Raw genomic sequence first — 26,408 nt, forward strand, 5'->3', positions numbered from 1 at the left:
TGTGTAATTGCGTTGTGTCGTCCCTCTCCCTATAAATGCACATCCCATCGCGGTCAAAATCTTTCTTCCACCTCTCCACCTCGACAAACCCTAGCACCACCGCTAGCCCTCGACGACGCCGGCGACGAAGCGCTTAGCTGCCGTGACCTCACCAACGCCATCTTCACGCCGGCCGCGGACATCGTCATCTCCGCCGCTGCTGTAGGTGTCCTCCGTCGCCAAGTTAGGGCACGCAAGATCGAACTGCTCGGCCTCATCTTCTACTCCGTCTAGCAGTTCATTGTGTGGTAAATTAAAACTCTCTTTTTACTGTCTTTTTGATCCGATAGATTCAATCCTGCCACCAAAAGTGGTTTCTGCCTCCACAAATTTGGATCTATCCTATTTTGCATCTCATATGGTGCCTAGTATATTCACTTATGCTTCACACATAGTTAGATTCCTCACTTGTACCTATTCTTGGATTCGTACAAATCTGGAACCAACTCTCAACATATAAGTGAATGTCTTCGCGCTATGAGGTCAATGTCTTCAAACTGATTTATCTTCAAAATCTTCTGAGAATGCATATGACCTCTTCCCCTTCCCTCGCATGTCTAATGCTATCACAGGTACATGTCCGTGGGAGAATCCCTTGGTTCTCATAGTCTGCATTCATTTGCAGAATTCTTATAGCATCATATCAACTCTCCCGAAGCTAGTTCCTGTCTGACCAGCAGACGGAAGCCTTTGACAGTGTTGAAGCCATTCAGTTTGACCTACATGGCCACAGATAAGTCAGCAAGGAAGGGAGGCAGACAGCGCCGTGGGGGAACATCAAGAGATTTGCCACCTGATCTCTATGAGCTATACAAGACAGATCCAGAGGAGGACTACAATCAGCGAAAAACTCGAATCCAATGGATTCGAAGATATTGGGCAGAACAATGGTACAAGTACAGGTTCGTCACTCAGGAATATGCTAAAAAGAATGCCATCAAGAAACCCTGGGGAGACATCTTGTACAAAAATCTTCCATCCAGGTCCAGAACTGAAGCTATTGATCAAGGCTTCTACCCTTGCATGGTCCGTGGACCACAGCCTGCTGATGCCGACCCATCGTCTTTGCTATGGTGTCGTGACGACAATCTGTTCAAACGTAACTTCCAGTTTGCCAAGAACTCGGCCAAAGAGAACAAGAAGTCACGGGGATTAGACTTCAACCCAGGTCCCTCTGCTCCTCGTGCCGATGGCACACGCGATGCTGAACCTAATCTTGTTGGGCCCTTCTACAATCTTGAAGGTCTCATCACTCACATCAGGGTTCAAGGGACAGCCGTGGATCACTCTGCAGATAACACTGATTCTAACGAAGCGCCTGCACCACCGAAGCCTAAGAAGCTGAAGAAACCCAAGGCTTCGAAGCCTTCCACTGCACCAAGAGCTTCGCAACCGAAGCCTCTGGCCACTGCTCCTCCTGCACCAAGTGTGCACTCTGAAGATCTCTCACGCATCTCCAAGTCTAAGAAGAAGAAGAAGCCCATGCAAACTACTGGTCAAGCACTGACCCCTGCTGATGTTCTAAGGAATGAGAACGACGCCATTGATCTATCTAGTGACGACGATCTTGGTGATGATGCTCTTGAGATGCTGATAAAGAGCAAGCAAGAGGCGGAAATCTTCAATGATCTTCCCCTATTCGATGTGGACATCCTGAACAAGTTCATTGACGAGTGGTTTGACAGCCCAAACCTCAGTTTTGATGATCTGCAACTCCCCATTGGCCTCAGTGTCTCCTTCCATGGAGCCATTGCTCCTGAGCTGGCTCTAGCTCAGAGAATTGTTGAACTGTAGCACAAGATCGACTATAAAAAGGCTCAGTTCAAGAAGCACATGGCCCAGCTCAGTGTGACAGATGTCCAGAACTTCAAGACAATGATGCATGAGCTCAAGGAGGCGTTTCACAAGAAACGTGATGAAGCCAAAGGTTCTCAAGAGCGAATGAAGCATCTGGCTGCAAAGTGTGTTCAAGCTTACAATGAAGCTGAGAAGCGCAAGGCACTTGGGCGTCCTGGCATCGACCCCAAGATGGCTGCCAAGCAGAAGAAGCCCGCTGTGGACCAAGCTGATGCATCCAGGAGGGAAGAACCTCGCATTGTCCTCCCCACCAGTATGACAGGCGTGAAGCCTAAGGTCCCCACAGTGGCTTCAGAGCTCAAGAAAACAAGGGCAGCTGAAGCCAAAGCTAGAAAGCGCAAGACCAAGAACACCACTGATGATGCGCCACCAACCAAGAAGAGAAAGACAAAGAAAGATCGGGCTGCTCCCACAGAGCCCCTTGTCGTCGAGCCACTTTCTGTTGCCCGTCCTGCATCTGCACAACAAGAGCGTCGTTTGATAGTTCATGAGCCTACTTCCCCAGAGGCTCCTGAAGCTGAAGACATTCCGGCTGACAACCCTACCGCAGCTGAAGACATTGGTCCCCAAGACAATGTAGAAGATGATGAAGTCCTTCCTCAGATCGAGCACAACGTGGTATCGTCGCCTGTTCTCACCAACAGCGAACTCATCAGCATTGGTCGTCCTCTGACGCCAATTGCTCAGGATGATTCATGGGCTGATCACCCTCAAGACTCCCCCCGTCAAGAAGAATCCCCAAGTACCCCCCCTACTCAAGTCACCGCTCCGGTGCTTGAAGATGATGACTTTAAGGCCCAACCTACTCCATCTCCACAGGCGTCGCCAGCATTCCGCAGGCTTCGCAAAGGTCCAAGGCCACAAGTCACTCTTTCAAGTGTTCCAGAAGGAGAAGAGCACCAATTAGTATCACGCCAAGTATTTCCTGACGCCTCTCCTACTGCGAACATCCCAGAGTTTGAAGCCAAAGCGGCTGAAGATATTCCGGCTGCATCAGCCGATGAACAAGAAGAGCCAAGAGATGAAGAAGAACGTGTTGCTACACCCCCAACCAACCCTGAAGTTGTTCTCGAGGAGAACGTGTCCGACCCTCCAGCTACTCGAGTGGAGGTTGATAACATTGAGGCGACCACCAACACCAACACTGAAGCCAATGACGTCATCATGGCTGACGCTAATGTGGCGCCTGAAGTTAATGTGATGCCTGAAGTGATTGCACCTGAAGTCAATGCCGCACCTGATGCAAATCCGCAGCCTGAAGTCACTACCACTGCCACTGCCACTGCTCCTGTACCACCTCCAAGACCACATACTATCGAGCAAGCATTTGATCATGGTCAGCTGGTTACAGTCCGATGGCCCATTCTGGTTCCTCCACCTGCTGCTGGTCCGCAATTTGACTATCATGTAGAGCACAGGCCTCAGGTCTAGAAGCCTAAGCCAAGACTGCCCAGGTTTCCAGGTACTGCAACTTCACCAGGGTTCTTCAATGCCAATGGCTTCATTGCGCACAACACTTTCTTTGATAGCGCCAAGAACCCCTATTCCAAGCTAAGGATTTCCTCTGATCAGTTCTGGAGCTATCAGCAGCGCAGTTACTATTCCTGTGTTCTCTATGACCAAGGGCGCATCTTCCCACATATGCGTCTAGACTGTGAAGCCATTGCTGGACTGCCCTGCCTTGAAGAAGCCCTTGACTGCTTCCATGATGCTGGTTTACTGAACTTTGTGACTGATAAGGAGCATTGGAATGAAGAGCTTCTGCTACAATTTTATGCTACCCTCCACATTCGCGGCTACAACAGGGATCCGAAGACTTGGGTCCTTGAGTGGATGACAGGCAATGTCCATCATGAAGCCAAAGCTCTTGATATCATTGAGCTAACTGGCCTGCCCACTACAGGTGAACTCTTCGAGCCTGGTTGTCAGCTTCACCGCAATGCATTGGAGAGCATCTTTCAGAAGCCAGAGCCCAACATGAGCCAAATGCTAAGCATGATGAAGAAGCCTCTGCCACGCGACGCTGAATACCCAAGAGAGTTCTTTGTTGAAGACCTAGAGTATCTGCCCAGGACTGTTTATCATATCATCAGGCGAACTCTATGGCCTATCAAGGGGCATTCTTCTGCAGCAAAGCTTGAAGGAATGATGAAGACATTGGTCTTTTATATCTTCAATGGCATTAGCTTCAATGCTCAAGACTTCTTTATCAGGCAATTGGCTGCATCCGACTCTGATCTCTTTGGTCTGAAGTTCTACGCTCCATGGGTTATGCGCCTGATCAAGCTTCATTCAGCTGTCAACTATCAGCCTTCTGCTCGCAACCATCTGATCTTTTTGCCAGAGGTTGATATGTCAGTTGAAGCCATATACCCAGAGCCTGCAAAGGAGCCCATTTATCTTCACAATGTTGATCACCAAAGCTTCACCCAGCCCATTGCAGGAGTCCAGGCAATCGCTCGTGTTTATCCTTTGGCTGGCAATACACGTGGCCCTCATCGTGCCAATACTAAAGCCACTGATAGCACAATTGCGCAAAGGCCTCGAAAGCGATCTCGTGTTCTCAATGACCGAGAGCTTCTCGTTGCCCTGCATCAGAAACAGGATAAGCATCACCACTGGCTGAAGTGACAGATGCAAAGCCTCTTGGTGGATGTCAATCGCATTCGCAACCTTGCCACCAAGAATGCTTTTGTCACTCATGAAACCTGTCGGAGGTCATGGAAGAGTTTGACATTGCTGAGTGATGAAGCAGATCTTCAAGAAGATGGCTTCACTAAAAGATTCAAGTTTGACTCCACTCCTCCAAGGAATGCTGTCTTGCGTCGAACTCCCTCTCTTGAAGACTCTGACTATTCCTCCTCAGCTGCAACCGTGAATGCCAGAGTCATAGATGACCAAGATGATGCTACTTCACCACCTCCAACTTCAGCGCGTGTCGACACTGCACCAAGTTCCTCTGCACCGCCAAACCCCTACGCCGACCCAGCAGCTTCTCCTACTCCTTCTGGAAACGAGTAGAGCTCTATGTCTTCAAACCTTTTTGGTCCTTACTGACAAAATGGGGAGAAGCATATGAGTTGATAGTCTTCAAGCGGGTCCATATGGGCGGTTGCTTTATATTTTGCCAAGTGTTTACAACTCTCGCTTTTGACACTTTTGGTTCTTTTGGTTCTCTGAGTTGTAACACTTAAACTTGATGGCCGTCTGCTACTTGTTTGCTATTCTGTCATGCGATGATAAATTCCGCATGTGCGATGCTAAATCCCGCACGAAGTCATATTGCAGACGTCCATTTTTCATTATGCATGTCATTATCTTTGTTATATCAAATCATGCATGATGAATTGTCTTCATAAGTCGAAGAGGATCTCCACAAGTACAACCTGCCATGTGCATTTGCATTCCAAAAGCAAATTACTTATATGCACATCTTCAGGGGGAGCCTTTCGCCACTTATGAAGAAAATACATTAAACCCTTACAATTTCACATACTTTTATCCCCGTTAAAAACTTCAACCAGTTTGTCATCAATCACCAAAAAGGGGGAGATTGTAAGTGCATCTAGTGCCACCCCTAGTTGGTTTTGGAGTATTGATGACAAACCTGGTTGAGGGACTAATGTGTTTGTGAGAATTGCAGGATAACACAGGTAGTAGTCCCTCATTGATTCGGTTTACCTACCGGAGATGACCCCTAAAAATGTATGAAGACATTGAAGAGATGGTGGTATGTGAAGATATTCACATTGAAGACTATGACAAGAGAAGACATCGCGTGAAGAATATGGAGCGCGAAGACTTAGTTGTTTCGTTGTTTCCTTTTCTTCTTTGTTGAATCATAGGAACCACCGTACTGTTAAGTGGGGTCCCAGTGAACAAAGTAAGAGTGACTGAAGTGATGCTCAACCAAATCCTATGTCTTCGAGCGAAGACAATGAGAGCAAACCTTATCCAGAGTTGGATGAGTCAGCTTTACTTGTAGCCCAAGTCAAGTTGTCGCGTGTGTTTGAAATCTGACCGTTGGAACATGTGTCAGTTCCTTAGTGACCCAGGGTCATTTTTCAGACAAATCAGGTCGGGTTGCCTAGTGGCTATAAATAGCCCACCCCCTACACCATAAATTGGTGGCTGCTCAGAGTTAGTGCACGGCTTTTGTCGTTTGAGAGCAACCCACCTCCGAAGCTTTTGAGAGAGAGAAATCCTTGCGAGGACAAAGCCCAAATACCCAGAGCCAAAGAGTGTTAGGCATCACTGAAGTCTTTCTGTCCGCGTGACCTGAAGACTTGTTACACTTGAGGACTGTGAATCCTCCAGCCAGTTAGGCGTCGCGTTCTGAGCATCCAAGAGTCATTATGGATCGCCGGTGAACGAAGTCTGTGAAGGTTTGGAAGTCTACCTTGAAGACTTACCAGAGTGATTGGGCGAGGACTGGGTGTCCTTAGCTCAAGGGGAATAAGGTGAAGACGCGGTCTTCTGAGTTAAATCTCAGCCTCCCTAACCAGACGTACAATTGTCATAGCAACTGGAACTGGTCCAACAAATCCTTGTCCTCACCAAGCGACTGGTTCTATCTTCTCCCTCTCTTTACTTACAGTTTGTCTTCATGAAGTCATTGCCTGCCTGTTTCACCTATTTGACTTCACTGTGTGACTTCTATTGTTGTTTGGCTTCATACTATCTTCCATCCTGATCTTTACTACCTAGCTGCTATTAGTCTTCATGCTTTCACTTCATTGAATACTTGTCTATGGCTTGCTTAGTGTAGTCTACCTTCCGCTGCATGTTTATAGGTTCATTTCTATCGTTTGTCTTCGAAACTCCCATGTTTTGAAGACTTCCATAAAAATCGCCTATTCACCCCCCCTCTAGTCGATAACTAGCACTTTCAGGGGGGCGCACCCTCCACCCTTGTGGCCGCCTCGTGGCTCTTCTGACTTGCACTCCAAGTCTCCTGGGTGTCTTCTGGTCCCAAAAAAATTATCGCGAAAGTTTCATTCCGTTTGGACTCCGTTTGTAATTCTTTTTCTGCGAAACTCTAAAACAAGGAAAAAAACAGGAACTGGCACTGGGCTGTAGGTTAATAGGTTAGTCCCAAAAATCATATAAAACAACATATTAATGCATATAAAACATCCAAAACAGATAATATAATAGCATGGAACAATAAAAAATTATAGATACGTTGGAGACGTATCACCCTACCCCCTGGGCGCGCCCCGGAGCTTGTGGGGCCCCTAGCAGGCCTCCAAATCCCATCTTCTGTTATATGAAGCCATTTGGCCTAGAAAAAAAATCAGAAGAAGGGTTTCGGGACGAAGTGCCGCCGTCTCGAGGCGGAACCTGGGCAGGAGCACTTTTGCTCTCTGGCAGAGCGATTGCGCCAGGGAAACTTCCCTTCGGGAGGGGCAAATCGAAGTCATCGACGTCATCAACGATCATCTAATCGTGAGAGGACCAATCTTCATCAACATCTTCACCAACAACATCTCATCTCAAACCCTATTTCATCTCTTGTATTCAATCTTTGTCTCAAAACCTCAGATTGGTACCTGTGGGTTGCCAGTAGTGTTGATTACATCTTGTAGTTGATGCTGGTTGGTTTATTTGGTGGAAGATTATATGTTCAGATTCAATACCCTCTGATCTTGAACATGAATATGATTTGTGAGTAGTTAATTTTGTTCTTCGGGACATGAGAGAAGTCTTGCCGTTAGTAATCATGTGAATTTGGTATTCGTTCGATATTTTGATGATATGTATGTTGTTGCTTCCTTTAGTGGCGTCATGTGAATGTCGACTACATAACACTTCACCATACTCGGGCCTAAGGGAAGGCATTGTGGAGTATTAATTAGATGATGGGTTGCTAGAGTGACATAAGCTTGAACCCTAGTTTATGCGCTATTCCATAAGGGGCTGATTTGGATCCATATGTTTCATGATATGGTTAGATTTATCTTAACTCTTCTTTTGTAGTTGCGGATGCTTGCGAGAGGGGGTAATCATAAGTGGGAGGTTTGTTGAAATAGAAACAGCACCCAAGCACCGGTCCACCCACATATCAAATTATCAAACAAACAAACGCGAATCGAATAAACATGATGAAAGTGACTAGATGAATTCCCATGTGTCCTCAGGAACACTTTGCTTACTATAAGAGAACGTTCCGGCTTGTCCTTTGCTATAAAAGGGATTGGGCTACCTTGCTGCACCCTTGTTACTATTGTTACTTGCTACTTGTTACGAATTACCTCGCTGCCAAACTATGTCTTACCGATAATTTCAGTGCTTGCAGAGAATACCTTGCTGAAAACCGATTGTCATTTCCTTCTGCTCCTCGTTGGGTTCAACACTCTTACTTATCGAAAGGACTATGATTGATCCCCTATACTCGTGGGTCATCATGCGCTGAGCAAGAGAGTGAGTCTAACTAATAAGTCGTCGATGGTGTCACACTCCTATTTCTTATAGAGGACTTTCCATTTGATTAATCCCTTTTGTGATTCGATAACGGAGCAGAAAGGATACCACTTTTTTCCCCTAGAGGTGACCCTGAGTTATCGAACCCACGAGAGGACGGCGCCCTTTAAGCAAGGGTTTATAACAAGCTTTTGCAAGAGAATTAAATTCTAGCTTTTGACTAGATCGTAAATCAAGCTGACACTGAAAACACTTAAAATAAAAATAGGCATGGGCATGAGGACTTATGCTTACAACCATATATTTGAGTCGGGGTTATTATGATATTAATTTTTGCCCTGGAAGTCATCCATCAAGATGTGCTTGCTACGTATGGATGTGAGGGATTGTGCAAATTACGTATGGACATGGGTATGAGGACTTATGTTTACAGCTAAATATATTTATTTTAAATCCTACTAATTAAGACTTGACTAGTATGCTTCTAAATTTTTTTGGCTGGGTTCTAGAATAAGCTAGGTAGGGGAGCTTGTAGGAACAAAGTATGTCTACTAGAGGGGGTGAATGGGATTTTTTTTAGAAACTTCAAAATTCTCAGAACCCAGCACCGGAGCGAATGAAAACAGAGTATAGTAAACGAATACAAACTAATGAACGAACACTAAAACATTCATTGAAAGGAATCGTGATTGAAACATATCATACATCATCGAGCGAATTTAAATAAGTGAGGGCATGGTTGACCAATGATGCTCGATGGCAACAAGGTATTTGGTAGACCAGATTGCCCTTTTGCAAACTACGTCTGGTTGGAGGGGTTGTGATTTAACACATAAGATAAACTCTCTTCGCCCTATTATCCTCGACAATTAATTTGTCAATAAATGTCAATCCCTCATGGTAGGTAGCTGAGGTGACTCCGAACCTTTATAGACTTCTTCGAGAACCACAATCACTCTTGGTCTCTGAAGAAATTGACACCTAACCGTCTAGAGAGTTCACAGCTCTCAAGAGTAATCGGTGAAGCGTACTGGACTTAGATTCGAGTGATGCTAAACCACGATATAATTTTCGGCCTTGGGGTGTTTATCTCGGTGGATTTTAAATTCAAATCACTCAGGAGAAAGGGTCTCTCACACAAAATTCTCGGGATCAAATGGACAACCAACGGACAATGTTGGTGCGGGGTGGCTATTTATAATCGTAGCCTTCTCTGATCGGAAATGACCATTTTTGACACGTGGTCCAGCCAATGGCCAACTGACACATTACTATTTGAATAACAAGTAATGCTAACTCCTTGGTCCAAATCAAATATCTCGTAGCGAATAAGAACATCGTCTCTTGCTGGCGAGTATTTATTTAGAACACAGAGATTTCTCTCTCAGCTCACATAGGGTTTGGGTTTAGCATCAGAGAATCAAAGCTTCGAACACTGTACCCATATTAATAGTATAGTGGTCCTACGACTCAATGAAGAGAAAGAAGAACAACGAAATAAATGCTACGTCTTCAACATGTCGGCTGCAGTCAATTTGTCCGGACAAACACCGAACCGATTGCTTTGCGTCAACAATTTTTGGGGGTCACTCTCGATAGCATAATCTTCGGTGATAATCCTCGCTGCCATGTAGGAGATTATCTTTGGAGTTTGTGCCAAACTCCACATGACTTCAGGGACCTGTCACTCTCTGTGCACTAGCAAACACATGAGTCCCTTAGTATTTATGACAAGAATCTCAAAAACATATGCAGGCAAATTATTGCACCAACAATCTCCCCCTTTTTGGATGATTGTTGACAAAACAGATAATCATCGGAGTAAGGATAGATATGCGAAGATAAATCAATCGAGAGTGAACAAGTGTTACTTTACTCAAAGATGAAATGGACTCCCCCTAAATGTATGAAGGGATATAGGTTTGAGATCATTTTCCTGCAAGTTGTAGTGTGTATAGAGGGAAATTTCAATCTTTCTAGAAGAATTAATTTGCACTGATGAATAATATCAAGAGATAGCATAGTGCAATCATTCATAACTTCTGATAATAATTCCACCTGCAAAACAGATACTACGAGAGATGTGGTGAAGCAGGAGTTGTTATTAACATTATAGCACAGAAGTTAATGAGAGTTTTACAACTTAGTAGTGTCAGACATGAAAGGTAGAAGTTGGAAACTCGAGAGAAAACGATAATAATATGTTGGGCTGTCCAGGAGTCCCGATGTAACTATGCCTCGGTGCCTCAAGGAGCCCTCGGTACAGTTTATTGGATTCTTTTATAGTTCCAAAGTATTTATACCAAAAACTCGAGGTTAGCATTGCACAGTTTCTTTAAAGACGGTCGAACTGCTTTTCTATTAGTGACCTCAGACAACCCCAACACCTCTATGAAAGCAAGCTTGGTGACTTATCAAAAAGTCCTTTGTTTTACACAAGCAACCTTTATGGTTAATATTACTGACCGACCGATCTAATTTGTGCATGTTGTGATAGTTAGTTTTTAAGCTGTATTTGCAGCTTTATGCTATATGCTTATTTTAACTCTGTTGTGACCGTTTATCATTTGAAAGTGGTCCATTGTCAGCTTCCACCCCTTTGTAGATGTTATGCAGGGTGTTTCCGCAGTAACAAGACAACCCTTAACCGACGTCTCGGTGCCTGGAGGTGGTTGTGTTAGCGGAAACGAGGAAATCAGATACACAGTCTTTATAACTTTTACTTAGTCATATGAGCTTAAAGTTGGGAGGCCAGTTACTAGCCCTCGGTTAGTGTTCGACGTCAGCCTAGGTCAAGCCATTAACACTTCTGCCAATTTTATGAAAGGCCCATCGTTTAACATGGGTTAACCTTTATTGATCCGTAGTTTGACATAGTCGTCGGATCGCTAACCAGTTTACGCTTATTGTGACAGTCAGTTTTCAGCTTTCTCCATTGAGGCACTTGACCAGTTAAATCAGAAGTACAATCGCGGTGGTTCTCCCTTTACCCTTAGCCGAACAATCAGGAACGTAAAGAGTAAGCACAGGAGCCGGGCGACCCAAATAGTGACCAAAGATACAATTCGAAACCGATAAATATAAGGCAATATCTGAGAATGTTTGTAGAGGAATCCATGGAGTAACTTGGCTTTTGGTGGGTTCGGCTCTTGTCACAACACCTCGTTTTATATTGCCAATGCCTTTAAAGGCACCCGACCTTGCACTACGTTGATGAAGCACGGAGACACACAAATAGGTTAAAAATGCCATAAGCTCAGAAAACCAAAAAACCCACATAAAATTTTACGTCTAAATTAAATCAAGTTTTCTTTGTGCCAATCCGAAATTGTGTTTTAAATTAATTTGTGCTTTCGTCATGCTTTAACGTGATATGTCCGATCTCCAGACATCAAGCAGGTCAGCCTTCTGCTTCAACCTCCTTATCCCGGAGGTGGAGTGCTTCTTAGAGGCCAGTTTAGCAAACTAAACTCAAGCGGCTTTAGAGAGAAATCAGACTATCCTGCTATTGACCACACACTAGCGTTGGAAAAGGAGTAGTAGAAAAATACTTTGCAACAACTTAGAAGAAAAAATGGCTCATATAAATTTAAGAGCGCCTAGTTAACTTGAGTAAAAGAAGTTGTTTTTAACAGACAATGTTTTTAACAAACTAAGTTTTGAACAAACTAATTTTTTGTTTAAAACAAACATAACTCTTGGTTGAACCGAACAAAAATTGATTTTTTTTAAATTAAGCATGAAAGCGACTTAGCTGGTTAATGTGCTCAGCATTGATGAAGCGGTCTGGGCTTATGGCAAGGCAAAGCCCTTGGTCCGGCTACCGTGATGAAGCTTGTCGGCTGGTGATGTCGAAGTCCCCGACAACATTGACGTTGAGCCCCCGAGCTTCATGGACGATTCTTCCATGATCTAGGGTGAGATCGAAGTTGATGATGATAAAGACACCGGTCCGATCTTGATGATCCGACGTGGGACGTGATCCTTGGCCCAGCCGAGGTGACTAGTCGAGTCGGCATCGATGACGAAGCTCGGTTTCGCCGCGTAGATTGCGTTGGATCCAATGTGAATTCCCATCGCACCGCGGCGACTGCCCGCGCATACCTATATGGGCCACTAATGTCGGTGCTAAATCCAGCATATCTCGAGGTAGGGGCCCTAAGCTAGGTGTCTTGGAGCGATGGTAACATGGACACATGATTTATCCAGGTTCGGCCTCTCTCGAAGATATAATACCCTACGTTCCGCTTTTCATTGTATTGATATGGGGTATAGTACAGAGTACATGTATCTACCACGGGATTGTTCTAATGAATATGAGATTCGAGCGAACCAACATGTGGTTGGATGGTTAGAGGGACAGTTGTATCCCAGCCCACCAGGGTTCAAGTCCTGGTGCTCGCATTATTCCTGGATTTATTTCAGGATTTTCGGTGATACACTTTCAATGGGAGGAGATGTTCCCGTCGACGACGAGATGCCTATGGTGACTTCGTAAATCTCAAGATGATATGACGGCTCAGTCTGTCGAAGGTGCTCATAGGGGTAGGGTGTGTGTGTGCATTCATAGGGGCAAGTGTATGCGCGTATGTATGAGCACTTTGCGTTTGTACCATGTTAAAAAGAATATGAGATTCGATGATCTATTGACTAGCCTAGCCTCGGCTTATATAATGTACCGGAGGCCTAGGATTTAGAGGAGTCCTAGTCAGCTACATCAGTGGAGAGGAGTCCTTGTCATGATCACCAAGTCTTGTGGAATTTTCCTCGTATATGTCATGGGCTGCCTGAAAGTGGCCCATCAGCTAACCATCATGGGGGTCCTTGGCCCGACCCACCTTGTTGGGAGACAATGTGGTGAGTCCCCCTAATCCAGGACACCGTCAGATATGTCAGCAGGTATCAACTTATCCAAGTTAAGTTTCTTATAAAGAGAAAAAGGAATAATACTAACACATGCACCTAAACTGCATAAAGCAAGCTTCACATAGTTATTTTTAAAGGTTAAAAGTGCATCTAATCCCCTTGGTTGATTTTGGTAATTAATGCCAACATATCTCAAAGAACTAATGCTTTATCTTACTTATCTCAGGAAAGTTCCTTGAGTGTGCAGCAAAAAGGAATGAAGGCGCCCCCTGCAAATTTACATGTGGACAAGTGTTGGCCAAGCCCAAGAATTCTCTTTTTGTTTTAGTGACCAAATATCACATGAGTCCATAAGCATTGCCAATACTATCAAAAGGGGACGAGGATGTTGTGATGAGTTTCTTTCTCCACGTGCTTAAGGATCAAACTCCAATGCTCTCAAAAGCCTCCATAATTCCTCCACTATATCTACCTTAGTTCCATACTTCAGAGTTGTCGAGATTTTCTAGATGGAACCGCCAGGTACTTCAAAGGTATAGCCATTACAAACCCTTATTGTTTGGACTCCTGTTCTCATTCTCTCGTTACAAATAAGCAATATGGGCATGCACTCCCATACCCTCTCTCACATGAACAAACTCAAGGGTTGTGACCTAGTAAGGCTTGTGGCTGGTTATATCATTAGGAGGAGAGTTTCGAAAGCGGATGTGTCCTTGATGCCTCACGAGCCAAGTACTTCTCTCACCTCTCCTAACACAAGGGTTGTGTGTGCTCCACCAAACGTTCATGTGTCCACTTTGTCGGTGTATACCAACTTTCGCTATAGGTCCCCTTATACACCCATAGCCCCCCTACACACACCCATGCTAAATTTGGTTTGTTTGCTAACGACCTAATACCCTTTATTGTATTATTTCCACAACAACACAATTAATCTAAGCTTTTTCAGAAGCTCGAACGCAATAAGCACCTACAATATATGGGTTCAACGGGAATAGAAGAATCCATTGAAATGGTCAAGTCACCTCAGATGTATTTGCTAGCTCGCTATTTTCAGTCGAAAGTGATATGTTTACTCCTTACCATCCTTGAACACTACATCTAATATAAAGAATGTGCCGATTCGAATTTCAATCACAGTGGAAGCCCAATTGGCCCACAAGAGGAGCGCGCGAAAAAGGGAATTGGCGCCTTGACGCGGCAAGGGGGGGGGGGGGGGTTTGCAACGTGCGCGGGTAACAGGGTGCGCGGGAAACAAAGCACGGGAAACAGAGACAAGCCGCCAAACTGAAAAAAGCACCTCGCAGAATTCAAACCATGCGCGGCCCCTCACCCCCGCACGCATCCGCTCGCGCGCCGTGAAGCGAAATCCTATAGTAAGATTTAAAAATCTGGGCACAAGGACTGCAAGTCGCAAAAGGGAAACCAAGCGCGCGTGTACGCCTTCGCTGGTGGCAGAAACCAAATTTCAAGCCTGGGCGCTCCATTTCAAATTTCGAACTATGAGGCCAACCAAACCAAACCATTCCAAAAAGGGGCAGACCCCACACAGTCCACACCAGCCGCTCTACTGCTTTCCATTTCGAAATCTACCAGCTCACCACGTGACATAAACAACTTCCTTCTCCGGACACCCCCGTCCTAGATCTAGCACGTATCTCACTGACAGGTGGGCGAGAACAACCCCCTGGCCCGCCTGTCGGTGGGACTTCCGGTGCGTAGGGCTGGGTCCTGTGCGTTCGGACACGACCCCGCAAAATTTCAAACCAGCGGTAACCCATCGTTTCGATCCCGCCCGCGCACCGCCCCGGTGTCCCTGGCGCGCGGGGCCCGCGCGTCAGGCCTTCACCCCGGGCAGCCTCATCTTTTAACGCCCGTCTAATTCTCTCCGACCGTCTCATTCTCTCTCCCCCCCTCCCCTTCCTCGTGTGCCACCCCAAATCTCCGAGCCGAGCTCCCAAACCCTAGCCTCCGGCGCCGGCGATGGCCCTCGTCGCGTCGGCGTGAGACGGGATCTGTCGCGCGCGGCGTCGGCGGGGAGTTGCGCGCGGGCGGGAGGGAGTCGGGCTGGCGGGGATGGAGGCGAGGCGGATCTCGGCGACCCCCCGGCCGTGCAACGGCCGGCGCGTGGTGGCGAGGAAGAGGCCGAGGCAGGAGGCGGTCATCAGCAGCGTCAGGAAGCTGCAGCGCCGGGAGATCAGCTCCCGCCGGGAACGCTCCTTCGCCATGAACTCCGCGCAGGAGCGCTTCCGCAACATACAGCTGCAGGTCCGCTTTCCCTTGCCTGCACCCCGGTCCTGTGTCCAACTTTCTTTAACCTTTTGTTCGAGTGCATCTGAGGGCAGGCTCTGTTTGCTGCGTGTGTGGGAATCGCGGCCCTCGGATGTTCTGGACCTCACGATTATAGCCGGGATTAGAGTAGCCGATTCGTGGACGGGGTGTGGGGGTTAGGGTTTGGTAGGCAGGGAAAAGTGAGATCTTGTTAGGTTTCGGTGAACTGTCGGTGGTATTTGGGATCCCAGTGTGATGGTGAAGGCTTCGCTACGCTTCATTTGCTTGATGTAATGGAGAATTTGTGCATTTAGCGCAGGCGCTCAAACAGTAATGAGGATTTGTGGTAGTCGCCGGTCTGTAGTCCAGTTATTCTTTTTTCTTTTTGACGAGGATCCGGTCTGTAGTCCAGTTGAGCAGATGTGTGCCAGATGGGCTGTACTGTGCATCTTGCAAACATTCTATCTGTCCTGTCCTGCAACTTCTGATGAAATTTAGGCATTGTTGATGGATATGTAATCATATTAGTATTTACTTCCTTTCTCATGAATGCGCAAGACCCATGATGTTTGTATTCCTGTCAATTTGTGAATTGCTGCAATCAGCAAATAAGATGACAGTTGTTACTTATCTGTCGCATATGGCCTTTGAGTTAAGCTGTTTGTTCATTTTATTTAATCATTGTTTGATTCCAAGTTTATGAATGCTGGGAATCAGTTGCCTGTCTATTACATGAGTGTTGCTGATGGGTGTATTTGTCCTGGACTCCCGGTTATTCACTGCTTTGGTCACATTACAGTGCTCAGATAACCGATTTATTGCTGTCCTTCCTGCACTGAACAAAGAGCATGAGGGCACCTTGTTTTCAACAAAACCAGACATCAGAACTTGGTTGCTCCACAACCTACTTTGTGGCCAGAAGTCACACCTATTAGAACTGTTAACCTTGGAGTTCTTTTCTCATATCCCTTGTCTCTGCTGAAATAATTGGTTTTACTCCCCTCCTGTTTTTTTAGTATCATTCTTGTTTGTTCTTGCCTCTAACATTGCCCATTTGCTATCATTTTAGGAGGAGTTTGACACTCATGATCCTAAGGAGAACAATGCGCTACTACCTTACATTAGGAAGAGGTCAAAAATTATTGAGATAGTTGCAGCACGTGATATAGTTTTTGCTTTATCACAATCAGGAGTATGTGCTGCTTTTAGTAGAGGTATGCTTGTTTTCTTGCCGTGCGCCCATGCTTCATATGGTGATACTGAGATGCTCTTCTTATATTTCCAGTGACGAATAAGAGAATATGCTTTCTAAATGGGAGTCCAGATGAAGTTGTTCGTAGTTTATTCTACAACAAGAACAATGATTCCCTCATTACTGTGTCAGTATATGGTTCTGAAAATTTTAGTGCCTTGCGATGCAAGACAACTCGAATAGAGTAAGCTTTCAGCCCTTGTCTTTCAACCGTGAATATCTGTTTCTTTCATCTTGATTAAGACCCCTTTCAACCGTTTCAAGGTATATACGTCGTGGAACACCAGATGCTGGTTTCCCTCTTTTTGAGACAGAGTCCTTGAAATGGCCTGGATTTGTTGAGTTTGATGATGTCAATGGAAAGGTTTTAACTTATTCCGCTCAAGACAGGTACTTTAACTTATGTAATGACTTGTTTTTGAAAATGGATGAATTTTAACTTCTGCAATGGCTGTATGCACTTTCTGGAACTATGCTGATTGTATCTCATTCTGCAAACAGCACTTACAAGGTTTTCGACTTGAAAAACTACACCCTACTGTATTCCATATCTGACAAGAATGTTCAAGAAATAAAGATCAGGTAACTGTATTCTCACTTCTCCTTGTCACTTTGCTGTTCAACAAATTCTTTTGTTATCGTTGGAATGCCTCTTCTCTTACTTGCAACAAAACTGAGAAAAATGTTGGTTTCCATAGGCAAAACTGATTAAAGCTAGAAATTATTCATCCAATGCACATACAAAGGGTAGCAGTAATCTTATATCGCTGGTGTTGTCAATTTGTTGTGCATCCTAGTTGAACCTGATTTATGTACTTCAAGCTTAAAATAACTGATTTGTTTCAGTAGGAATGCATGTTTATATATTTGTCTAATACTTGTTAACTTTTGACAGTCCTGGTATAATGCTTTTGATTTATACAAGAACAAGCAGCTCCATTCCTCTGAAGATTCTTAATATTGAGGATGGCACAGTTTTGAAATTCTTCAACCACCTCCTCCATCGAAATAAGAAGGTGGATTTCATTGAACAGTTTAATGAAAAGCTCTTGGTCAAGCAGGATGGAGAGAATCTTCAAATACTTGATGTAAGTATTTTCCTTAATTGCTCAGGGCAATCAATAAAAATGACTGTTGTTTCTTGCTTATCCTTCATCTCATTTTGTTGCAGGTACGGAACTTCCAGTTGACTGAAGTGAGCAGTACTGAGTTCATGACTCCATCTGCCTTCATCTTTCTGTATGAACTCCAGTTGTTTTTGACATTCCGGAATCGATCTGTAGCAGTTTGGAATTTCCGAGGTGAACTAGTAACATCATTTGAGGATCACCTGCTGTGGCACCCTGACTGCAATACCAATAACATATACATAACCAGTGATCAAGATCTTATTATTTCTTACTGCAAGGCTGATTCCACTGATTCATTTTCAGAGGAAAATGGTAAGATTTGGTTTCCTTTGCTGTTTGTTGTAGGCTAAATTGTGTCATTTTGTTATACATTTGAATCACTGTGTGTTGCGTCTTGCTAGTTATCATTGTTTTGGTTTCCTTTGACATTCTTTGGTTGTGCATTCATGCTCCATATACTTCTGGCATTGAGCAAATTTAATTAAACATGCTGTTGCATCATATCATACTTGGCCCTCCTTTAATGAATGGTAGGTACCCTTGGTCAGTTAGGCTTGCATAGTGACTTCTTTCCACCAGTCAGCAGATAACGGGATCTTATGGTCGTGGATAACATTACTCATCTTATGTTTGCTCATGTGCAGCTGGCTCTATAAACATCAGCAACATACTGACAGGGAAATGCTTGGCTAAAATAAAGGCTGGCAATTTCAACGAGCAAAAGAAGACGTGGAAGTTCCAGAATACAATCACAGAGGCTCTTGAGGACATCACAGCTCTGTACTACGACGAAGAGCGTGATGAGATCTACACCGGCAACCGTCATGGCCTTGTTCATGTGTGGGCGAACTGAGAGCTGAGAAAGCAAATTTCAGGGACAAACAAGGTGTTGTTGGTTTGCAGGCGGACCAATTTAACAACCAAGCCTCAGGTGGTGCTGGCCGCCAAGAGGTCTTGGGTCTCCAGCCGTTAGCAATTTGTTGATGTGGATTATTGTGGTGTCGAGCTGCTCTTTACCGACAGAAGATTTGTTGTAGAGTTAGTGCTTGTCATGTGCTTTACCATAGCCTGTAGTAGCCTTGGAGATGTCTCGAGGCGAGCTCTCAAACTGTACCTCATGTAATGTGCCTTCCTGGTAGTTAACTCTGCTACCTGAAATAGTGATACCTCATTCTGTCTGTCATGTGTCTGGTTGTTGTTGAGTTTGGGATCTTGTAAACATAAACAATTGGAATATGTGGCATAGAAAACGCCTTCTACTCTGAAGAGAGATGGTTGACGGCAAAAACATTTTTTTTTTTGAGGAACACATGGTTACTTTATTGCTCAATGATAAGGGGTACAATTGTAGCATCTGATGGTTGTAGCGACCATGGTCTAGATATAACACACTCTTTACAAAATTATGCGCCTCATGATTTGATGTTCTTCCCTCATGTATGAGACAAACTGAAACAAAAGCTTGTGCATGCTGTTTGATCTCCAGCAAAACTGAGCTGTATCTAACATGCTTCCTTCGTTGATAGTTGGCGGCAAAAAAACACTTAAGAAGTGTTTGGTACTCCCTCCGTCTTGGTTTAGAGGGCGTGCGAGTAGTAGCAAGCCCAACCAAGACCACGCGGTGTAGGTTTGGCCCATTTTATCGCCTAGCTTGCACCAAAATCCTGGTCCGTATGAATGTTAACCTAAAAGCACTTTTGGACCTAACTGGAGGAACACTCGAATAGGTTGTTTTCAACGAGACATGCCCGAGTGATGAGGGCGCCAAGGTTTGGCGATGCAAGCTGGGTGCCAGATGTCCAGGCCTGTATGTGGGTGAAGCAGCATAAAGGTTGTGGAGGAACAACTTCACCTTGCTGCTACAATATGTACAACACAAGTGTTGAAGGAACACCTTCAACGTGCTGCGCTAGATATCGCTCTAGAGGCGAATGTAGGCTTATATGGCAGCAAGAGTTCAATCCAAAACTCTTAGATGCACAAGATCTACCCCAAGATCTTAGATAAGAACAACAAGTTCTATTATAGGTAGTGGGTACATAGTCTGGTCTACAAAGTAGAGGTGAGGACCTCTATTTATAGGGCTTTGGGAAGCCTTCACATACTTCTACTTATAACTGGAACACTCTAGAAAACATTATTTAGGATTCATCTCTCTACTCACAACTACTTATAACTAGAGAACTCTAGAAATAACGGGTAGGGTAAATAAAACAAAAGAAATACTACACTAGAGTGGAAGCATCTAGAAGTAGCCAAACAGATCTGGCATGTGTTTTTTTCTTTCTTCTCATCTAGTCTTCCTCATCATTCTCCCCTGGTTGTTTGGAACTCGCCCTCGAGTTATCTTCATAGAGCGCTTCTTCTGGATGGTAGAGAGTCAAGTCCGCAACATTGAAAGTGTTGGAGATACCCATGTCACTTGGAAGATATATCACATAGGCATTATCATTCATCTTCCTCATGATAGAGAAGGGCCCATACCTTCGCTGCCTAAGCTTCCCCTTAACACCTAAAGGCATCCTCTCTTTTTGGAGGTAGACCATCACCTTATCACCAACTTAGAATGATTTTGGCCTCCTTTTGCAATCAGCAAGTTGTTTATATTTCTGATTTTGTGCTTTCAGAACACCATGAATCTCTTCAAATAACTCAGTGTAATTATCAGCAAAGGACAATGCTGATTTTGTGTTTCGCCTTGATGGTAGCTCTACCAGGTCCACCACATGTGTTGGAACTTTAGTGTAGACAATGGAAAAAGGCCTCCTTCCTCCTTCATGTGGATCTATGCTTGGAGTTATTGTAGGAGAACTCTGCAAGAGATAGAGCCAAATCCCATTGTCCCTTTCTTTCTCCACAAATGCAACGGATCAGATTACCCAAAAACTTGTTCACCACTTCCGTTTGTCCATCTGTTTGTGGATGAGCAGTGCTAAAAAATTTGAAGTTAGTGTTGAATTGCTTCCACAAAGTGAGCCAAAATGCAGCAAGAAACTTGCTATCACGGCCTGAGACAATGGACCTTGGAACTCCATGAAGTCTGACCACTTCTCGAAAGAATAGGTTTGCCACATGATGAGCATCCGTTGTCTTGCGACATGGCATGAAATGAGCCATCTTAGAGAATCTATCCACGACCACAAATACAACATCACTTCCTCGTCTTGTTCTTGGCAAGCCCAAGACGAGGTCCATAGAGATGTCCTCCCATGGAGCAACATGAACAGGCAAAAGGCATGTATAACCTTGTGTTCTGGAGTTGGCCTCTGCAGGTTTGACATACGGGGCACCGTTGAACGAACTTTCCAGCATCCCTCTTTAGTTGTGGCCAAAAGTAACGAGCTTCCAGGTTAGCGATAGTCTTGTCCCGTCCAACATGGCCACTAAGATCACTTGAATGGAGTTCTCTAATTTGTTTGTCACACAGAGAACTCCTTGGGATGCACAAACGATCATTTTTGAAGAGGTAGCCATCCTGCACCAAATAGTCACCACCTAATGGTTGGCCCCTTGCGTGCTTTACCCAAACATGGCCAAAGTCTTCATCACCCTCATACAACTCCTTTATTTGATCCATGCCCGGAAGTTCAGCTTCAAAAGAAGTCAAGAGGCATGCACGACGACTCAAAGCATCGACCACTCTGTTAGTTATTCCGGATTTATGCACGATGAGATAGTTAAACCTCTCCAAATATGCTGCCCATCTTGCTAGCATGCGGTCAACATGCTTTTGATTTCTAAAATGCTTCAAGGATTGATGGTCGCTATAAACAATGAACTCTTTAGGCAGCAAATAGACTCCCCAAGTTTTCAACGCTCTGAAAACGACATATAATTCTTGCTCATAGGTACTCCATTTCTGTCTAGCTTCACTTAACTTCTCACTAAAGAAAGCAATGGGCTTCCTTTCTTGAGATAGGACAAGTCCAATGCCTACTCCACTTGCATCACACTCCAACTCAAAAGTCTTGTTGAAACCAGGTAGCACCAAGACAGGAGCTTGTGATAGCTTTTGTTTAATCTCATTGAAACTAGCTTCAGCTGCTTCTGTTCATTGGAACTTTCCTTTCTTCAAACACGATCCCGTCTACATCCTAACCAAGAGGACCAAGTGCAAACCTCTGTCTCTTTTTCTCGCTATCGCTGATTACCAGCAGCTCCTATGACTCGAATACACTCGGTAATTGGTGCCATGATAGTGCTGAAATTCTTCACAAATCGCCTATAGAAAGTTGCAAGGCCAAGAAAGCTTCTTACCTCAGAAATGGTCTTCGGAGTTGGCCATTCTCGGATTGCTTCAACCTTAGAATCATCAACACGAATGCCGTCACATGTTATGACGAATCCTAGGAAGAGAAGTTGTATTTGTAGGAGAACACATTTCTTCAAGTTGACATAGAGCTCACTTTCCCTTAGTACTTCTAGCACCTTCCGAATGTGATCAAAGTGTTCATCCTCATCCTTGCTATAGATCAAGATGTCATCGAAGTAGACCACAACAAAGTGGGATAAGAAGGGTCGAAGGACTTGATTCATTAAGTACATAAAGGTACTTGGTGCATTTGAGAGTCCAAATGGCATGACTAGCCATTCAAACAGCCCTTCCTTTGTATTGAAGGCGGTTTTCCATTCATCCCCGGGTCTTATACGGATTTGATGATATCCACTTCTTAAATCTAGCTTTGTGAACACTCTTGCTCCACTAACCTGATCCAACATATCATCCAGACGGGGAATAGAGAATCTATACCTTATGGTGATCTTGTTAACGGCTCTACTGTCCGTACACATGCGCCAAGATCCATCTTTCTTGGGCGTGAGCAGGGCTGGTACAACACATGGGCTAATACTTTCTCGAATGTGCCCCTTTTGTAGCAATTCCTCCATTTTCTCCTTCAATATATCATGCTCTTTTGGGCTCGTTCAATAGTGTGGAAGATTAGGAAGACTTGCTCCCGGAATTAAGTCGATTCTACGATGAATCCCTCTCATCGGCGGTAGGCCTTGTGGCTCCCCAAGTATGTTATGAAATTCTGCTAATAAGCCACGTACCTTTGCTGAAATTTCAACAGTCAGGTGCTCTTCTCCTATTATAATAAGTGTAGCACATAAATCTGCCTCCTTCAAGTCTTCCATAAACTCATTAGAGGTGTGGGAGATAGTTAACATACTTTCCCCCTCGTCCTTAGATATATTACCATCAGTTTTTTGGTAGAATAATGATCTTTCTCTTGTTCCAAATGAAAGAGTAATAATTTTCCTTGCCCTTGTGTTTAGTATCCACATCAAATTTCCAAGGTCTCCCAAGAAGAATATGGCTGGCATCCATGTCAACCACATCACACAACACATTTGAGTGATAATGCTTACCCAAAGAAAGTGGCAGGTTGCATTATTTGGTGATCCTCATATTCACTCCTTTCTTGATCCATCCAATAGTGTAGGGATTTGGATGATCATGGGTTTCAAGTTTTAAATGGTCCACCAACTTCTGGGAGAGAAGATTCTCGCAGCTGCAACTATCAATTACTAGTTTGCATACCTTGCCATTCACCGTGCATTTGCCCTCAAATATTTTCTTCCGTTGTGTGTCATCGGGTTGTGGCGTGGAACATAGGAGACGCTGGATCACACATACCACCTCTTCACCTTCTTCTTGACAAACCTCTTGTTCATCTACATCTTTAGATTCGTATTCTTCCTCATCATCGTCACCATCATGGATAGTCGTGTTAACAAATTCCCTTAGTGGGCAACCGCTAGATATGTGTCCCTCTTTACCATATTTATATCACTTTGGGCCTTCATTTTCCTTACCCTTGCCTTTAGTTTGCTTCGGGATGGGCTTTTTGTCTTTGGTGGAGTGTTATTTTCTTTCACTCTATTAGGTTGGCTCCTAGATGAGCCTTTGGTATGAGGATATGGAGGATATGGAGCCTTAGTTGTCTTTCTCATCCTCACAAGCCTCTCGGCCTTTAAGGCTAGAGCTTGTGCTTGATCAACGGACCAGATTTGTTGCACCATCAATTGATCTTGAATAACATCATTGAGACCATTGATGTACCTTGCAACTTGCTGATCTTCAGTTTCAGCAAGCTTGTACCTCACTTGTAGCCTTAGAAACTCCTCCATATAATCTGAAACAGTCATATTTCCTTGAGCACAATTTTGAAATTGGATAAATAGGATCTGGTCATAATCAGCGGGCAAAAATCTCCCTTTCAAGAGACTTTTCATTTGCCGCCAAGTTCTCAGACGAGGTTCTCCTCTCAGCCTGCGCTCTTCTTGAACGCGATGCCACCATGCACCGGCTCCTCCTTTCAGCTTGTATGCGACCAAAGGAACTCTACGATCTTCCGGAACCTCCATGACCTCAAAGAAAGTCTCCACTTCATATAACCAATCTAAGCACCCTTCAATATCAACATTTCCATTAAAAGTTGGGATCTCAGCTTTCACCTTGTATGTATCCCTTGCATATGTAGGGTTTGGTACTCTCCGATATGCATAGAGATCAGGTTCTTCAAGGGCTTCATCATATTCTTCACCTTCAGAAGTTTCAACATAAATTGACCTTCTTGAAGCACGTTGAACAACATGTTGTTGTGGCGGTCTTGCTCCACGATTACCTCTCCTTCTTCTTTGATGAACATCTTCTTCTTCTTTAGATGAATATCCTTCATTGATAGTAGGGGGGACACCTTTCTTATCATCTCAACCAGCTGATCAAATCTCTGATTAAGATCTTCATGCAGCTCTTTGATTTGTTGTTCTGCAGCATCCAACCTCTTCTCCAATTGCTCCATCGCTTGCTGCAGCTTGCTCTCGAAGATGACAACAAGAACTAGTGTGGGTCAACCTGGCTCTGATACCACCTGAAGCAACACAAAGGCTGTGGAGGAGAAACTCCACCTTGCTGCTACAATGTGTACATCACAAGTGTTGAAGGAACAACTTCAACGTGATGCGCTAGATATCGTTCTAGAGGCGAATGCAGGCTGATAGGGCAGCAAGAGTTCAATCCAGAACTCCTAGATGCACAAGATCTACTCCAAGATCTTAGATAAGAACAACAAGTTCTATTATAGGTAGTAGGTACATAGTCTGGTCTACAAAGTAGAGGTGAGGACCTCTATTTATAGGGCTTTGGGAAGCCTTCACATACTTCTACTTATAGTTGGAACACTCTAGAAAACATTATTTAGGATTCATCTCTACTCACAACTACTTATAACTAGACAACTCTAGAAACAATGGGTAGGGTAAAGAAAGCAAAAGAAATACTACACTAGAGTGGAAGCATCTAGAAGTAGCCAAATAGATCTGGCATGTGTTTTTTGTTTATTCTCATCTAGTGTTCCTCATCAGTGGGAGCCTTTTTAGACAAATTTTGGCATATTTGTCACACAATTGCCCGTTTGAAAATTTCTTTGACCACTAGCTTCATCTCACTTTTGTGTTTTATGTTTTCTGTTTCAACAATCATAGACGAGTAGATTTACATCTAATATTATTTGACCACTAGCTTCATCTCACTTTTATGTTTTATGTTTTCTGTTTCAACAATCGTAGACGAGTAGATTTACATCTTCCTATTAGACTGTACAAATGCTACTTAGCTTTGCATGTGGTTTGTTTTACTCACTCCTTACTATCGTTTACCTAGTCCCTTCTAATCTATACAACGCTGCTTTCGAGACAAACGTGGTGATCATCTTGGCCGTGCTCTTCCTCGTGCTGCTTGCTTCCTCTCAACTAGGAAGGTGTTGGGCCCCAAGTGCAAGGGTTTCTAGCAAGCATTTTCCCCCCTCAAAGTGGATGACCTTAAGTTTTATCGAATTAGTAGGAGTTTGTCATGCAACCAATTATAAATATATGCACACAAAAATACAAAACTGCCTTAGCCCCCAATGAAACTAGTAAGATTGCCCTTCTTACTAGCCTTGCTATTTACAAGGATTAAACACGAGTATGTATGGAAGATTGTATTTGCAAAAAAAAGAAATAAAAGCAAATAATTGTAAAGAACATTTGATCGAGGTTAAAAGCAACGGAAGAAGAACATATTGGGATCCATAGGTTCACTAGTGGCTTTTCTCCAAAAGAAATAGCAAGGTGTGATGAATAAATTACAGTTGCGTATCGATTAAATCGTAGTTTTTATGAGTATGAGTATATATGGCGCAATTTCCTATGAACATCACATCCAAACATCTATATACCATTATCCAACTGCATCTATAGCTAATTCTTCACCCAAGACCGTTATCCAGCATGCATTTCAAAGTATTAAGTAAAGAAATAGAGTATTGCATTAAGTACTATGACATGAAGTAGATGGTATATTGTCTTGACCCTGCGTTCAAAGGACAACTACACAATCATCTTTTTATACCTAGTGGTAACAATACAGTACAAGCCTTCTCCACTTTCTGTCACTACAGTAGATTATTTGCAAGATTAAACCCAACTAACATACATAACTCCCTCTTGGAGATCAACCATCAAACTTGGCCAAAGAAAGACAAATACACCAGAGAGCATATATGTATAAGAATTGCGCAACAAAT

General features: G+C 44.0%; 1 protein-coding gene across 1 annotated transcript; it reads left to right on the forward strand.

Moving 5' to 3' along the window:
* The first annotated feature begins 15,061 nt into the window (after positions 1-15,061).
* LOC109785712 (uncharacterized) lies at positions 15,062-19,126 on the forward strand. The gene is made up of 8 exons (XM_020344310.4): positions 15,062-15,453; positions 16,526-16,670; positions 16,742-16,892; positions 16,973-17,098; positions 17,210-17,290; positions 17,604-17,796; positions 17,880-18,150; positions 18,483-19,126. The coding sequence occupies exons 1-8, from the start codon at positions 15,262-15,264 to the stop codon at positions 18,689-18,691; spliced, it is 1,368 nt and encodes a 455-aa protein (XP_020199899.1). The 5' UTR covers positions 15,062-15,261; the 3' UTR covers positions 18,692-19,126.
* The last annotated feature ends 7,282 nt before the right edge of the window (positions 19,127-26,408 follow it).

This window comes from Aegilops tauschii, chromosome 1 (assembly GCF_002575655.3).
Source record: "Aegilops tauschii subsp. strangulata cultivar AL8/78 chromosome 1, Aet v6.0, whole genome shotgun sequence".
NCBI lineage: Eukaryota > Viridiplantae > Streptophyta > Magnoliopsida > Poales > Poaceae > Aegilops > Aegilops tauschii.

What these genes read in the sequence shown, in the direction of transcription:
- LOC109785712 (XM_020344310.4), top strand. Translation starts at nt 15,262, where the DNA reads ATGGAGGCGAGGCGGATCTCGGCGACCCCCCGGCCGTGCAACGGCCGG. An exon ending in GTTCAAGAAATAAAGATCAG is followed by an intron (nt 17,291 to 17,603) that starts GTAACTGTATTC and finishes AACTTTTGACAG; the next exon opens with TCCTGGTATAATGCTTTTGA. An exon ending in AGAATCTTCAAATACTTGAT is followed by an intron (nt 17,797 to 17,879) that starts GTAAGTATTTTC and finishes ATTTTGTTGCAG; the next exon opens with GTACGGAACTTCCAGTTGAC.